Below are 16,174 nucleotides of genomic sequence, written 5' to 3'. Positions count from 1 at the left end.
CTCTACTAAAAATACAAAAAATTAGCTGGGCGTGGTTGCAGGCGCCTGTGGTCCCAGCTACTCGGGAGGCTGAGGCAGGAGAATGGCCTGAACCCGGGAGATGGAGCTTGCAGTGAGCCGAGATCGTGCCACTGCACTCCAGCCTGGGCGACAGAGCGAGCCTCCATCTCAAAAAAACCCCAAAAAAAACAAAAAGTATTACCTCCAAATAAATATTTGCTTGTCTATTAAAAAGGTAAAGAAGATTCTGTTTATGGGGGAAAAATTTATTTTGAGAGATAATCTCAGTGACTTATTTTCCTTGGGTATTGAAAAACAGTCCCAGTTTTATCAAATAGTTTCATGTAATGGAAAGAAATGCAGCCTTCACTACTTCTCCCTGCTCTCTGTACTTACCCCATTTGCCTGTTGGATGGTGGAGCCTGTGTGATGACAGAGGTTGGGGAGGGAAGGGTTGGATGAAGTGGATCATAGCCCAAGTGGAGAGGCAGGGAGCCAGGACGTACAATGGTGGGTGTGGGCGTAGAGATCAGAACAGGCTTTGGGGTAACCTCCTGGAGAAAAGAAACCAACAGATCACAAAATGTTTTAAGGTGTGCTTACAGGGAAATATATAGATGGTAAAATCTAGTACAAATTTATTGGAAAGAGCATTAGAGCCACTCATTAAATCATGACCTGATTCCATCAGGATCAGGGACCCATAACTCACTCATCCATTCAGGAGGAATGGTGTATTAAGATCTCTTGGTCATCTCCCCTTTCAGAGACAATGGCTACATAAATAAGATGACAGTTGGAATATCACTTGAAATCTTTGAAGCAGCACTGTAGTACCATATAAATTCTAGAGATTGTTATAATTTTTCACAATCTAGATACTCTCATTCTAAACTTGATACCAAGTGTCCTCTGAACTTCAATGGGAAAAGGCAGGTATACTGGTAATGATGGTAATGAGGCAACCCAACATCTCCAACACACCTCTTAAAAAAGGGCTATGGAAGTTTGGATAATGATCATACTGTAATAAAACAAACTGCTCTCATTGTTAACTTCTTAAGATCTTAGACTGCCAGTGGTCAAATGGCCTTGACAGCATCCCCAGACAGTCTGTAGGACTTTGTTGCTGATGAAAAGGGAGGAGAGAGGCGGAGGAGGCTGCAGTGAGCTGAGATCGCACCACTGCACTCCAGCCTGGCGACAGAGCGAGACTCTGCCTCAAAAAAAAAAAAAAAAAAAAAAAAAAAAAAAAGAAAAGGGAGGAGATGGGATGGTTGTAATGTTTATGAGAAGACAGATTTGAGAAGTTATCAAATTTGGAGGGAAGTAACATGAGATATAGATGCTCTATCCATAGTGGATGTTAAAATTAACAACCACTGGCAGAGCAGTAGATTGAAAGAAGGAGGAAGCATGAGGGGGCTTCTGAGGTTCTAAGAAAATGTTTTTGATCTAGGTGCTGGTTATACAGACTACTGACTTCGTGAAAATTCAGTAAGTTATATAATTACAATTTATATACTTTTCTGTACATGTACTATATTTCAATAAATGTATTAAAAATAGTACTTCATGAAAGTACTTCCTTTAAAAAGAATAATCATCAGACTCCTAGTAGATACTTCCTTTAAATCACTTCTCTCTAGGATGACATTTTTTCGAAACTGTTAGATGTCCAATTTATGAATTATGTGAATTTTTCTTTCTCACTTATTAATTGAAGTATAACATACAGTGATGTGCATTAAAGTCATAACAACAAAATGACTTTTAGGCTGGGTGCGGTGCTCACGTCTGTAATCCCAGCACTTTGGGAGGCTGAAGCAAGAGAATTGCTTGAGCCTGGGAGGCAGACGTTGCAGTGAGCTGAGATTGCACCACTGCACTCCAGCCTGGGCATCAGAGCAAGACTTTCTCTCAAAAGAAAAAAAAAACAAGATGACTTGTTACAGATGTAAAATCAGGATACAGACCATTTCCAGCACCCCAGAAAGTTCTATGTCCCTTTCCAATCCACATCATTCCTTCACAGGAGGTAAATGCTATCCTGAGTTCTATCATTGTCAAACAGTTTTGCCTCTTCTTGAATTTTATAAGTATGTACTTTTGTGTATGACTTTTTTGTTGTTGTTGGATATGTTTGTGGGATTCACTCACATTGCTGTGTAATTATCAGTTCACTTTTTTTTTTTTTTTTTGAGACGGAGTTTCGCTCTGTCGCTCAGGCTGCAGTGCAATGGTGCAATCTTGGCTCACTGAAACCTTGGCCTCCTGGATTCAAGCAATTCTCCTATCTCAGCCTCCCGAGTAGCTGGGATTATAGGCACACACCACCACATCCAGCTAATTTTTGTATTTTTGGTAGAGATGGGGTTTCACTATGTTGGCCAGGCTGGTCTTGAACTCCTGGCCTCAAGTGATTCCACCACCTCGGCCTCCCAAAGTGCTGGGATTACAGGCATGAGCCACCGTGCCTGACTGATTTTTGGCTATTAAGAATACAATTGCTGGCTGGGCGCGGTGGCTCAATCCTGTAACCCTAGCACTTTGGGAGGCCGAGGCGGGCAGATCGCCTGAGGTCAGGAGATCGAGACCAGCCTGACAAATGTGGTGAAACCCCATCTCTACTAAAAGTACAAAAATTAGCCGGGCGTGGTGGCACGCACCTGTAGTCCCAGCTACTTGGGAGGCTGAGGCAGGAGAATCACTTAAACCTGGGAGGCAGAGGTTGCAGTGAGCCAAGATCACGCCATTGCACTCCAGCCTGGGTGACAGAGTGAGACTGTCTCAACAACAACAACAACAACAACAAAAGAATACAATTGCTATGAACATTCTAACATACTTCTTTTGGTAGACATATACACTAATTTCTCTTCCATATAGACTTATAAGTGAAATTGCTGGGAAGGAGAATAGGTATAATTTATATAAATCTTCTAAATAACATTCCTTTAAATACAATCGGTCCTCCTATAATACATACTTTTTTGTTTTCTTGAGACAGTCTCACTCTGTTGCCCAGGCTGGGGTGCAGTGGAGCAATCACAGCTCACTGCAGCCTCGACCTCCAGGGCTTAAGTGATCCTCCACCTCATACTCTCAAGTAGCTGGAACTACAGGCATGCTCCACCATGCCCAGGTAATTTTTGTATTTTAAGTGGAGATGGGGTTTCTCCATGTTGCCCAGGCTGGTCTTGAATTTCTGGGCTCAAGTGATTCTCCCATCTTGGCCTCCTGAGTAGTTAGGACACACTATTTATATAATTAACGAATCAAAACTTTATCAATTAACATTTGAGATGATCCTTGGTAGAGAATTTACCTTCTCCTTCAGTGGTGGGGAACAGGGACTAGAGGCAGGGCTATCAGGTGGGGATGAGTCTACCTCCACTGGCTCTTCTTCTTTGATTTTGATGTCTGGTGTGGAAGGCAGAGACATGTCAAGGGGCCCAGCAGCAGCCTGTTGTGAAAGAAAAATGAACAGAGTTTAACCCTATGATTCCTTTCAGGTTGAATCTATATTTTCCCATTTCCAAGATAAGGGAATATGCTTCTAAGAAGTTCTGCTCTTATTCAATGCACTGAACTGCATGTCAAATAAATGTGGGCCCCTTATGTTTGTTTTGTTTTGTATTTTGAGGCATAGTTTCAATCTTGTTGCCCAGGCTAGAGTGCAATGGTGTGATCTCGTCTCACTGCAACTTCCACCTCCCAAGTTCAAGAGATTCTCCCGCCTCAGCCTCCCAAGTAGCTGGGATTATAGGCATGTGCCACCACGCCCAGCTAATTTTTTATTTTTAATAGAGATGGGGTTTCTCCATGTTGGTCAGGCTGATCTCGAACTCCCGACCTCAGGTGATTCACCTGCCTCAGCCTCCCAAAGTGTTGGGATTACAGGCGTGAGCCACTGCATCCGGCCAAGAAATATGGGCCCCTTATGTTTTATGTACAATTCTGGCCAAATCATTTTGTCGGTAATTCTCAGGGCTTCTGTTTCCCCAACTATAAGATGAAGATGATACCTGCTTCACCAATGGTAAACAAATATTTATAAAGACCTGAAAAAAAAGATGCCATTTAAATCCATGCAAATATTATGATAATATTTTTCAGGAAATCAAAATAATTCCTGAATCTGCTGGCCACTGGAGAGCTGTGAACACTTTCTCTGCCAACAAGGATTACCCAATTACCAAAAGCAAACAAAGACAAACTGGCTATTCAAGTACTGCAAACCAGATAGGAAAGGTATTTTCTGGGGAACTCACTATGCTTGATGGTGATCTCACCCCAAAATATGGTGCTGGATGTATCAGGTAGACAAGGGGTTTGGGGTAACAGAAAAGAAAGGCTGTTCATCTGATTGGTGAAATAAATGACAACTTGGTCTTAGGAGCAAGACTGGAGAAAACCAGAAAGGAAAGAGCACTTTCCTGGCAGTGATACAATCACCTCACAGAACTGTGGAGCTGTAAACGGCCTTGCAGGGAACAATAAACCATCTGAGATAATGGCCTTGACACTGAACCAGGATAGGAGGGTTGGCATTGCAGTTCAGTTTCATAACAAAGTGGATCCTTTGTTCTATCTATCCTGTATCCCAGGCTTCTTGGTGAAGCAACTGCTTGTTTCAAGATCTTCCCTTGCTACCCTAACCCTTAGAAACCTTCTTGATAGCTAGCTGAGTAAATTAAAGATAATGTGATATCTACTACATTAGAGAAGGTAGTAGTGGTTCATTTTCCCCAATCTGAGGAGGGTGAGCAACAGCAAAAGTAGCTTCATTTCTGCCTCATTTTTTCTACATAGCTAAGATGTCAGGTCCAATTTAGCTAATTCTGAGATCTCTTAAGTCAGAGACTAGTGGGAAGGAGAAGCCTCTAAGTAAATACAACCATAGATTTGAAATCCTCTAGGGCGTCTCCTAGCAAAGCTGTGGTTCAGCAAAGTTCCACGCTCATTAAACACTTCTGGAGACTCTTCCACTGAGCCTGTACTTCTCATTAAGGGGAAGTAAAGACCACTCCTGTACAGGCAGGAGGATACACCAAGGAATGCCCAGTGAGGAAAGGGCTGACTATAAACTAGTCTCCCGGAAGTGTCAACTGAGCTAAAATGGCAATGAAAAAGACTTGAAGCTTTTTATGGGAAGCTAATTTTCTTGAATTTGCCTATAATAAATTGGGTATAAAATCCCTCATAGGCCAAGTGTGGTGGCTCATGCCTGTAATCGCAACACTTTGGGAGGCCAAGGTGGGAGGATCACCTGAGGCCCGAAATTCTAGACCAGCCTGTGCAAATAGCAAAACCCTTTCTTGGACAGGTGTGGTGGCTCATGCCTGTAATCTCAGCACTTTGGGAGTTCGAGGTGGGAGGACTGCTTGAGCCCAGGAGTTTGAGACCAGCCTGCGCAACATAGTGAGACCCTGTCTCTATGAAAATAAATTAGTCAGGCATGGTGGTACGCGCCTGTAGTCCCAGCTACTTGGGAGGCTGAGGTGGGAGAACTGGTTAAGCTCAGGAGGTGGAGGCTGCAGTGAGCCAAGATTCTACCAATGCACTCTAGCCTGGGAGACGGAGCAAGATCCTGTCAATGAATGAATGAATGAATGAATGAATGAAAAAAAATGACAAAAGACTGTGGCTAGTTCTGCCATTTGAAAGCAGAACTACAAGACCAGGTGTGGTGGCTCACGCTTGTTATCTCAGCACTTTGGGAAGCTGAGGCTAGTGGATCTCTTGAGCCCTGGAGTTCAAGACCAGTGTGGGCAACATGGCAAAACCCCATCTCTAAAAATAAATGCAAAAATTAGCTGGGTGTGGTGGTGAGTGCCTGTAGTCCTAGTTACTCCAGGGACTGAGGCGGGAGGATCACTTGAGCCTGGGAGTTTGAGGTTGCAAGCACCACTGCACTCTAGCCTGGGCAGCAGAGTGAGGCTCTGTCTCAAAAAAAATACGAGGCCAGGCACAGTGGCTCATGCTTGTAATCCCAGCACTTTGGGAAGCTGAGGTGGGTGGATCATGAGGTCAAGAGTTCGAGACCAGCCAGGCCAACATGGTGAAACCCTGTCTCTACTAAAAATACAAAAATTAGCCAGGCATGGTGGCACGGATCTGTAGTCCCAGCTACTTGGGAGACTGAGACAGGATAATCACTTGAACTCAGGAGGCGGAGGTTGCAGTGAGCCATCATGATCGCACCACTGCACTCCACCTGGATGACAGAGTGAGACTCCGTCTCAAAAAAAAAAAAAAAGAAAAAAAAGTAGAACTACAAATATGTGCTACTGAGTTTCCCTGCTTTATTAATTTATTTAAAGACAGGGTCTGGGCCAGGCGCGGTGGCTCACGCCTATAATCCCAGCACTTTGGGAGGCTGAGGTGGACAGATTGCTTGAGCTCAGGAGTTTGAGACCAGCCTGGGCAACATGGCAAAACCCTATCTCTACTAAAAATACAAAAAAATTAGCCAGGCGTCGTGGCATGCACCTGTAATCCCAGGTACTCGGGAGGCTGAGGCAGGAGAATCGCTTGAAGCTGGGAGGTGGAGGTTGCAGTGAGCCGAGATTGCGCTACTGCACTCCAGCCAGGGTGACAGAGGGAGACTCTGTCTCAAAAAAAAAAAATAATAAATAATAATAAAATAAAATAAATAAAGACAGGGTGTTGTTCCACTGCCCAGGCTGGAGTGCAGTGGTTCAATCATGGCTAACTGCAGCCTTGACCTCCTAGGCTCAGCCTCCTAAGTAGCCAGGATCATAGGCGTGTGCTACCACACTCAGCTGATTTTTAAATTTTTTGTAGAGATAGGTCTCACCATGCTGCTCAGGCTGGTCTCGAGCTCCTGAGTTCCAGCAATCCTCCTGTGTGGCCTCCCTAAGCACTGGGATTACAGGTGTGAACCACCATGCCTCGCGCAGCCCTCTTTCTGTTAGTTTAAGGGAGATAGCATAAAAAGAAACTCATAGAAATCTATGGAACTTGGAAATAACTCCAGTGATAAAGACACTATCTTGCTTTCTTACCACTTAAACTGGATGGAAAAGTCATGTATAACTATCTTGATTTACCTGCTATGTATGCCCTCTTAGAAGGAAAGAGCTCCCATGGAAATTTTTTCTTAAATATAGGGAAAAATAGAAGCGGTTCCAGCTATTCTATATTCTGATAGGATCCCATGCCTCACTATACCATGCAATTGTGAGGTTAATGTGTTTATATATATGTTTTGGGATAGAGATGTTGGAATCTTTTAAGATTCCAGAAAATCAGGAACACAGACTTGATTTTAAAAATAGTGACCAATAACCTAGAATTCTAATTCTAAAGTAAAATTTGATCTTTGCATTTTTCTTTTTCCCCCAAGCCCCTTATTCCATGGGAACTATCTTCCTTTGACTCTGCTTCTTCAAGTATTTCCTCTCGTCTTCCAAACTAAGGGATTATCTAGGGATCTGAACTATATAAAGGCTAAAATCAGAGAATCATAGCGCCTCAGGATTAGAAGGGATTCCAGCATTTTAATCCCCTCTACAATATCTCTACTAAGTGGTCTACATATAATTGAACATATTTTGTGACAGCTTCCACCCAGTGGTCCTACTTCTACCTTTGGACCACAAGGAATAAATGTAATCCCTCTTTTAATGAATACTCTTGAAGATCGCAATTTGTTCACACTAGATCTCTTTTCCAACCAAAATTTCCTCAATTTCTTTCTTGTTTTTGAGACAAAGTCTTACTCTGTCGCCCAGGCTGGAATGCAGTGGCATGATCTTGGCTCACTGCAACCTCTGCCTCCCGGGTTCAAGTGATTCTCCTGTTTCAGCCTCCTGAGTAGCTGGGATTACAGGCGTGCGCCACCACGCCTGGCTAAGTTTTGTATTTTTAGTAGAGATGGGGTTTCACCATGTTGGTCAGGCTGGTCTTGTGATCTGCTTGCCTTGGCCTCCCAAAGTGCTGGGATTACGGGTGTGAGCCACTGCGCCTGGCCTTTTTTTTTTTTTTTTAAGAGATAGGGTCTCCGGGCCAGGGGTGGTGGTTTACGCCTGTAATCCCAGCCCTTTGGGAGGCCGAGGCGAGCAGATCACGAGGTCAGGAGATCGAGACCATCCTGGCTAACACGGTGAAACCCCATCTCTACTAAACATAAAAAAAAAATTAGCCAGGTGTGGTGGTGGGCGCCTGTAGTTCCAGCTACTCGGAAGGCTGAGGCAGGAAAATGGCGTGAACCTGGGAGGCGGAGCTTGCAGTGAGCTGAGATCGTGCCACTGCACTCCAGCCTGGGCAACAGAGCAAGACTCTTGTCTCAAACAAAAAAAAAAAGAGAGAGATAGGGTCTCACTCTGTCACCCAGGCTGGAGCACAGTGGTGCAATCATAGCTCACTGCAGCCTTGAACTCCTGGGTTCAAGCAATCTTCCTGCTTCAGCCTCCCGAGTAGCTAGGACTACAGGCATGCACCACCATGCCTGATCAATCTTTAAAACTGTTTTTGTAAACATGGAGGTCCTGCTATTGCCAAGGCTGGTCTTGAACTCCTGTAATCCTCCCACCCTGGCCTCCCAAAGTGCTGGGATTACAAGCATGAGCCAATGTGCTTGGCCACTTGATTTCTTTAAAAGTTCCCGAAGTGACATAGTTTATAGTTCTTTCACTGTCCTGGTTGATCTCCTTTGAAAGACAGTAGGAACATCCTTCTTTATCTTTAATGCTTTGAATAATAGTAGAAAGCTACTTAAAGGCAAAAACCACATATATTGAAACAAAGAAGAGTGGAAATTTGATAAATGTTTATTGACTTGCTGATTCAAAAAAAACAGTGTAGCTGAGAAGTCTGATCAGCTCAGAAAAGAGTGGAATTTGGCAACAAATATGTTATCCAACAAAATCTGAGTAATTTATCACCTTTTAACATCTTCAACATATTTATAATATAAATATTTTTTAAAAAACAGATTATTAAACTAATACTCCCCTGGAAGAACAAGAGGACTAATTTTCGGTGACGACAGACTTGTGCTGATCCATCATCTGGAACTCCTAAAGACCTGAATGGCTGACTGGGATTAGTGACTACTATCTGGTTTTACTGGTTTTACTCTACTAAGCCCATGATTTTGTGTTTTAACCAATTAAGAAAATTATCCCAAAGCACAATAAAAATAGCCTAGGTCTGAATACCACCAGTTTTTTGGCAACAGTCCTGCTTCTTGCCTTTTTCTCATCCTCATCTGCAGCTTTCTTGAATTCATGTTCAAAGGAGCTAGCTAGTTCATTGAAGAGTCCCACCTCCTCACAGTTCTTCAGGAATCTAGTTGGAGTAGGAGTTTGATCTGTAGACATGAAAGAAAAGGAAACTGTTTTAGTTTTGATCTGAAATTAAAACTTGATATTAAATAGTATATAGAGAATGCATTTGTACTTTTTGATTTGGAGAGAGAGTCTTTGTGTTAGGGCAAATTTGCTTTAATGGAGCTCTAGTAGGCGAAGGCTGGTGGTAGGCCACCAGAGGGTGTCTGTGTTGTGTTGCCTCAAAGCCAGCAGGGGGAAGACTGAACAGTATTTTGTTGTGTGACTATCCACGTACCCACTTTTCTCTCAGTGCTAGTTTTACCTCGTTTACCTCCAACCAAACCAAACCACCCACACAGGTGACACAGTTTTGTGAAACCTCTAGATTTGAAAACCAAGTATAGTTAAGCAATATTTTCTTTCGTAAACTTACTCCCTGCTAGGTCTGAAGTGAGCAGAAAAAGCAGATGGATGTTAAAATCTGATGAGAAGAAACTGAGGATCAGATGGTTGAGTTTGCTGACTAAAGCTACCGAGTAAGAAATAGTGCCTTGTCTTTCAGTGGTCACTGAGGTAATAATGGTCTGTTACCTTCTGAAGGATTCCAGGCAAATCTAGGGGCTGAGGAGTAAGACAGCAAGATCATGAGCTGGAAAAGGAAACTGTAAACAATAGACCTAATTTCACAGAGACCTAGGCCCAGAGCAAGTTCCTGAAACCAGGGTATTCGGATTTAGATTTGCCAGCCAAAATATGCCCACAGGGGCTGCACGAGTCTCTCCTCAACACAGTGCCTCTGCCCTTCTGAAGAGAAAGGCTCTTGGTAACCCATGGGAACTTTTTAAGCAACTTGAATTTTACATTCTCCCTCCCAATCCTGCTTTTTTAGACCTGAATCTTGTTCACAGATCCTAACTCTATTACGATGGGTTTCCTTGGCATGCTACTTCAGGGATTCATCTCATACCCCAAACCGCTAGAATGAATGACAGAAATACAGAACAATGTTTAAATGATATTTTAAGGAGTGAGACCTGGGGTTAAGATCACCCCCTTCTTGGCTGGGCGCAGTGGCTCATGCCTGTAATCCCAGCATGTTGGGAGGCTGAGATGGGTGTATCACTTGAGGTCAGAAGTTTGAGACCAGCCTGGCCAACATGGTGAAACTCCATCTCTACAAAAAAATACAAAAATTAGGTGGGCATAGTGGCAGGTGCCTGTAGTCCCAGCTACTCAGGAGGCTGAGGCAGGAGAATCTCTTGAACCCAGGAGGTGGAGGTTGCAGTGAGCCGAGATCACTGCCACTGCACTCCAGCCTGGGTGACAGAGTGAGACTCTGTCTCAAAAAAACAAACAAAAAAACCCAAAAACACCCCTTCTAGCCTGATCAATTGAAAATAGTCCAGTGGGATTTTCCATGGAAACAGCACAATTTTTATAAAAAAATTTAAACAAAACCTCTTCTGAATCAGAGTGTTTGGAAAAGTTACCACTACTTCTCAAAATAGTTTTAAAAGGTACTCTGGCAGCTTTGGTTGGCTAACGATAAAGCCACTTTCCCTCCATCCCTGGGTGAGTAGAAGTAGTATCATCCTTTATGCTTAGAGAGTACTTTAGTAAGGGCATACCCAAAATCACAACTCAAGTGGAACAGGAGGGGGCAGCTAAGGGCATGGCTATGGCAGAGGAGGGACTTTCAGACCTTTGATATGAGGTTCAAACAAACTTCTCCTGCACCCTGCTGTTCAGGCTCATTTCTGGTTTTTTAAAGGCTCTCCTGTGTTAAACCTAATTCCTTACTTTGCAGGTGGCCTCTAACTTTCAAATGGCTCTGGTTTGTGAACAAACAGACTGCAAATATATCAGAGAACCCTGAACCTGCTCTAATGAATCCTAAAAAAATCAGTAAGTGTTTGTTTCGTTTTGTTTTGATACAGAGTTTCCCTCTTGTTGCTCAGGCTGGAGTGCAATGGCGCAATCTCAGCTCACTGCAACCTCCGCCTCACCATAACCTCTGCCTCCCAAGTTCAAGGGATTCTCCTGCCTCAGCCTCCCAAGTAGCTGGGATTGCAGGCACGCGCCACTATGCCCGGCTAATTTTGTATTTTTAGTAGAGATGGGGTTTCTCCATGTTGGTCAGGCTGGTCTCGAACTCCCAACCTCAGGTGATCTGCTCTCCTCGGCCTCCCAAAGTGCTGGGATTATAGGCGTGAGCCACCGCGCCTAGCCAAAAAAATCAGTAAGTTTTTACTGAATACTTTCTATATGTTTTGGTGCTACATGCATACACTTGTAGCATGCATATGTTTGGGGGGAGGGGAGGGATAGGAATATAGGAGTACTGCCCAGATTTAAGACATGGCTCTTAGGCTGGGGCAGTGGCTAAGGCCTGTAATCCTCGCACTTTGGAAGGCCAAGTCCCCCCTTGAGCTCAGGAGTTCAAGACCAGCCTGGGCAACATGGTAAAACTCCATCTCTTCAAAAAATACAAAAATTGGCTGGGTGCGGTGGCTCACGCCTGTAATCCCAACACTATGGGAGGCCGAGGCGAGTGGATCACCTGAGGTCGGGAGTTTGAGACCAGCCTGACCAACATGGAGAAACCCTGTCTCCACTAAAAATACAAAATTAGCCAGGCATGGTGGCGCATGCCTGTAATCTCAGCTACTTGGGAGGCTGAGGCAGGAGAATTGCTTGAACCTGGGAGGCAGAGGTTGCAGTGAGCTGAGATTGCACCATTGCACTCTAGCCTGGGCAACAAGAATGAAACTCCATCTCAAACAAACAAACAAACAAAAAACAACCAACAAAAATTAACTGGTGTGGTGGTACATGCCTGTGATCCTAGTTTTTTTAGAGATTGGCTTAAGCCTGGGAGGCAGAGGTTGCAGTGAGCCAAGATTGTGCCACTGCAGTTCACCCTAGTGACAGAGCCAGAACCTGTCTCAAAACAAAAAACAAAAAACAAAAAACAAAAAACAGGAGAAAAAAGAAAATATGGCTTTTGGCTGTTGAAAATTAAGATGATGTTTTCTTTTCTTTCTTTCTTTTTTTTTTTTGAGACAGAGTCTTGCTTTGTCACCCAGGCTGGAGTGCAGCAATGTGATCTCGGCTCACTGCAACCTCCACCTCCCAGGATCACGTGATACTCCTGCCTCAGCCTCCAGAGTAGCTGGGATTACAGGTACATGCCACCATGCCTGGCTAATTTTTTGTATTTTTAGTAGAGACAGGGTTTCACAATGTTGGCCAGGCTGGTCTCAAACTCCTGACCTCAAGTGATCCGCCTGCCTCAGCCTCCCAAAGTGCTGGGATTACAGGCATGAGCCACCGCACCCGGCCTCTTTTTCTTTTTTTTTCTTTTTTTGAGACAAGATCTCACTTTGCCACCCAGGCGGGAGAGCAGTGACACAATCTCGGCTCACTGCAGCCTCTGCCTCCTAGGCTCAAGTGATCCTCCCACCTCAGCCTCCCAAGTAGCTGGGACCACAGGTGTGCGCCATCATGCCTAACTAATTTTTGTATTTTTTTGTAGAGATGGGGTTTCTTTATGCTGCCCAGGCTGGCTCTTTTTTTTTTTTTCCTTGAGACAGAGTCTCTCTCTGTAGCCCAGGCTGGAGTGCAGTGGCATGATCTTGGCTCACTGCAAGCTCCACCTCCCGGGTTCATGCCATTCTCCTGCCTCAGCCTCCCGAGTAGCTGGGACTACAGGCGCCCGCCACCATGCCTGGCTAATTTTTTGTATTTTTAGTAGAGATGGGGTTTCACTGTGTTAGCCAGGATGGTCTCGATCTCCTGACCTTGTGATCCACCCGCCTCAGTGTCCCAAAGTGCTGGGATTACAGGCGTGAGCCACCATGCCCAGCCTTTTTTTTTTTTTTTTTTTTTTTGAGACAGAGTCTCACTCTGTTACCTAGTTTGGATGCAGTGGTACAATTTTGGCTCACTGCAACCTCCGCCTCCCAGGTTCAAGTGATTCTCCTGCCTCAGCCTCCCAAGTAGCTGGGATTTCAGGTGTGCACCACCATGCCCAGCTAATTTTTGTATTTTTAGTAGAGACGGGGATTCATCATGTTGACCAGGCTGGTCTTGAACTCCTGACCTCAAGTGATCTGCCCACCTCAGCCTCCCAAAGTGCTGGGATTGTAGGTGTGAGCCACCACACTTGGTCATTTTCTTTTAAGAGACAGTCTTGCTCTGTCACCCAGGCTGGAGTGCAATGGCATGATCATGGTTCACTGAAACCTTGAACTCCTGGGCTCAAGCAATCTTTCTGTCTCAGCCTCCCAAGTAGCTAGGACTACAGGTGTGCACCACCATGCTCGGCTAATTTTATGTATGTATGTATGTATGTATGTATGTATGTATGTATGTATATATGTATGTATGTATGATGTATTTATTTTTAGATACAGGGTCTCACTCTGTTATCCAGGCTGGAGTGCAGTGGTGTGATTATAGCTATGTATGTATGTATGTATTTTTAAATACAGGGTCTCACTCTGTCGTCACCCAGGCTGGAGGCAGTGGCATAATCACAGCTCACTGCAGCCTCGAACTCCTGAATGCAAGTGATCTCCTACCTCAGCCTCCTGAGTAGCTGGGAGTACAGGCGAGTGCCACCATGCCTAGCTATTTTTTTTGGTAGAGAGGGGGCCTTCATTGTGTTGCCCAGGCTGGTCTTGGACTCCTGGCCTCAAGCAATCATTCTGCCTCTGCTTCCCCAAATGCTGGGATTGTAGGCGTGAGGCACTGTGCCTGGCCTGAGGCTAATTTTTAAAATTTTTTGTTAGGATGGGTCTCATGTTGCCCAGGGCTGGCCTTGAACTCCTGGCCTCAAGCAATCCTCCTACCTGTGCCTTCCAAAGCACTGGGATTACAGGTGTGAGCCGCTGTGTCGCTAGGCCCCAGAGAACGTTTTCTTTTTTCTTCTTTCTTTATTCTTTCTTAGAGACAAGGTCTCGATTTGTCATCCAGTGAATGCAGTGGCATGATCATAGCTCACTGTAACCTCAATCTCTTGGGTTCAAGTGATTCTCCTGCCTCAGACTCCCAAGTAGCTGGGACTACATGCATGCGCCACCACACCTGGCTAATTGTAAAATTTTTTTGTAGAGATGGGGTCTTGCTACGTTGCCCAGGCTGGCCTCTAACTCCTGGGCTCAAGTGATCCTCCTACCTCGGCCTCTCAAAGTGCTGGGATTATAGGTGTCAGCCAGAGTGCTCAGCTGAGAATGCTTTCTAGTTGAGAAAATAAAACTAATATATGTAGAAAGCATCATAGTGTACAAAAATAAGTACTTCGCTGGGCATGGTGGCTCACGCCTCCCAGCACTTTGGAAGGCCGAGGCAAGAGGGTTGCCTGAGGCGAGGAGTTCAAGACCAACTTGGGGAACAAAGCTAGAACCCATCTTTACAAAAAATAAAATAATTAGCTGGGTGTGTGGTGGTGCACATCTGTAGTCCCAGCTACTGGGGAGGGTGAGGTGGGAGGATGGCTTGAGTCCAAGAGTTTGAGGCTGCAGTGAGCTGTGATTGTGCCACTGCACTCCAGCCTGAGCAACAGAGCAAGTCTCTGTCTCCAAAAAATACCCCCCAAAACGGCCGGGCACAGTGGCTTATGCCTGTAATCCCAGCACTTTGGGAGGCTAAGGCAGGCAGATCTCGAGGTCAGGAGATCGAGACCATCCTGGCTAACGCGGTGAAACCCCATCTCTACTAAAAATACAAAAAAATTAGCCAGGTGTGGCGGCGGGCGCCTGTAGTCCCAGCTACTCGGGAGGCTGAGGCAGGAGAATGGCGTGACCCGGGAAGCACAGCTTGCAATGAGCGGAGATCGCACCACTGCACTCCAGCCTGGGCGACAGAATGAGACTCCGTCTCAAAAAAAAAAAGAAAAAAATACCCCCCAAAACAAAAAAAAAACAAATTCAAACTTGGGTGAATGCCATGGTGCTAGGTTATAAAGAGCCTGAAAATCCAGGTATAAATAGCCCTTTCTTTTTTTTTTTTTCGAGACAGAGTTTTGCTCTTATTGCCCAGGCTGGAGTGCAATGGCACAATCTTGGCTCACCACAACCTCTGCCTCCTGAGTTCAAGCGACTCTCCTGCTTCAGCCTCCCAAGTATCTGGGATTACAGGCATGCACCACCATGCCAGGCTAATTTTGTATTTTTTTTGTTTGTTTTTTTGAGATGGAGTCTTGCTCTGTCATCCAGGTTGGAGTACAGTGGTGTGATCTCAGCTTACTGCAACCTCTGCCTCCCAGGTTCAAGTGATTCTCCTGCCTCAGCCTCAGCCTGCCGAGTAGCTGGGACTACAGGAGCTCGCCACCACGCCTGGCTAATTTTTGTATTTTTAGTAGAGACGGGGTTTCACTATGTTGGCCAGGCTTGTCTCGAACTCCTGATCTTGTGATATGCCTGCCTCAGCCTCCCAAAGTGCTGGAATTATGGGCGTGAGCCAACATGCCCAGCTAATTTTGTATTTTTAGTAGAGATGGGGTTTCACCTCGTTAGTGAGACTGGTCTCGAACTCCTGACCTCAGGTGATCCATTTGCCTTAGCCTTCTAAAGTGCTGAAATTACAGGCGTGAGCCACTGCGTCCAGCCTTAAATAGCTTTAAAGAGAAAAGGGCCCAGGGGGGCGGCTCACGCCTGTAATCCCAGCACTTTGGAAGGCCAAGGCAGGTGGATCATTCGAGGCCAGGAGTTCAAGACCCGCCTGGCCAACATGGTGAAATCCCGTCTCTACTAAAAATACAAAAATTAGCCGAGCGGTAGTGGCGCGCGCCTACAATCCCAGCTACTCAGGAGACTGAGGCAGGAGAATCGCTTGAGCCTGGGAGGGGGAGGTTGTGGTGAGCCGAGATTACG

At 45.1% G+C, this 16,174-nt stretch overlaps 1 protein-coding gene across 13 annotated transcripts in view; it reads right to left on the bottom strand.

The window, feature by feature from the left end:
* LOC100981854 (cyclic AMP-dependent transcription factor ATF-7) overlaps positions 1-16,174 on the bottom strand; it is a 117,468-nt gene that overhangs the window by 26,099 nt on the left and 75,195 nt on the right. For 9 of the 13 annotated variants that reach the window (XR_008620407.2, XM_063593477.1, XM_003831007.5 and 6 more), the window contains 3 exons: positions 9,189-9,340; positions 3,329-3,466; positions 397-554 (listed from right to left, as the gene is read on the bottom strand). Coding sequence is in view for 12 of the 13 variants with exons in the window: in XM_063593477.1 (XP_063449547.1) it covers positions 397-554; positions 3,329-3,466; positions 9,189-9,340 (448 nt within the window). In the remaining variant the exon portion in view is untranslated. The remainder of the gene's footprint in view (positions 1-396; positions 555-3,328; positions 3,467-9,188; positions 9,341-16,174) is intronic. The other 4 variants (XM_003831006.6, XM_055095603.1, XM_008956395.4 and 1 more) reach the window with 1 other exon arrangement.

Source organism: Pan paniscus, chromosome 10, assembly GCF_029289425.2.
Source record: "Pan paniscus chromosome 10, NHGRI_mPanPan1-v2.0_pri, whole genome shotgun sequence".
Lineage (NCBI taxonomy): Eukaryota > Metazoa > Chordata > Mammalia > Primates > Hominidae > Pan > Pan paniscus.
Note: the sequence above shows the minus strand (reverse complement) of the source record. Positions and strands in the feature narration are given on the sequence as shown.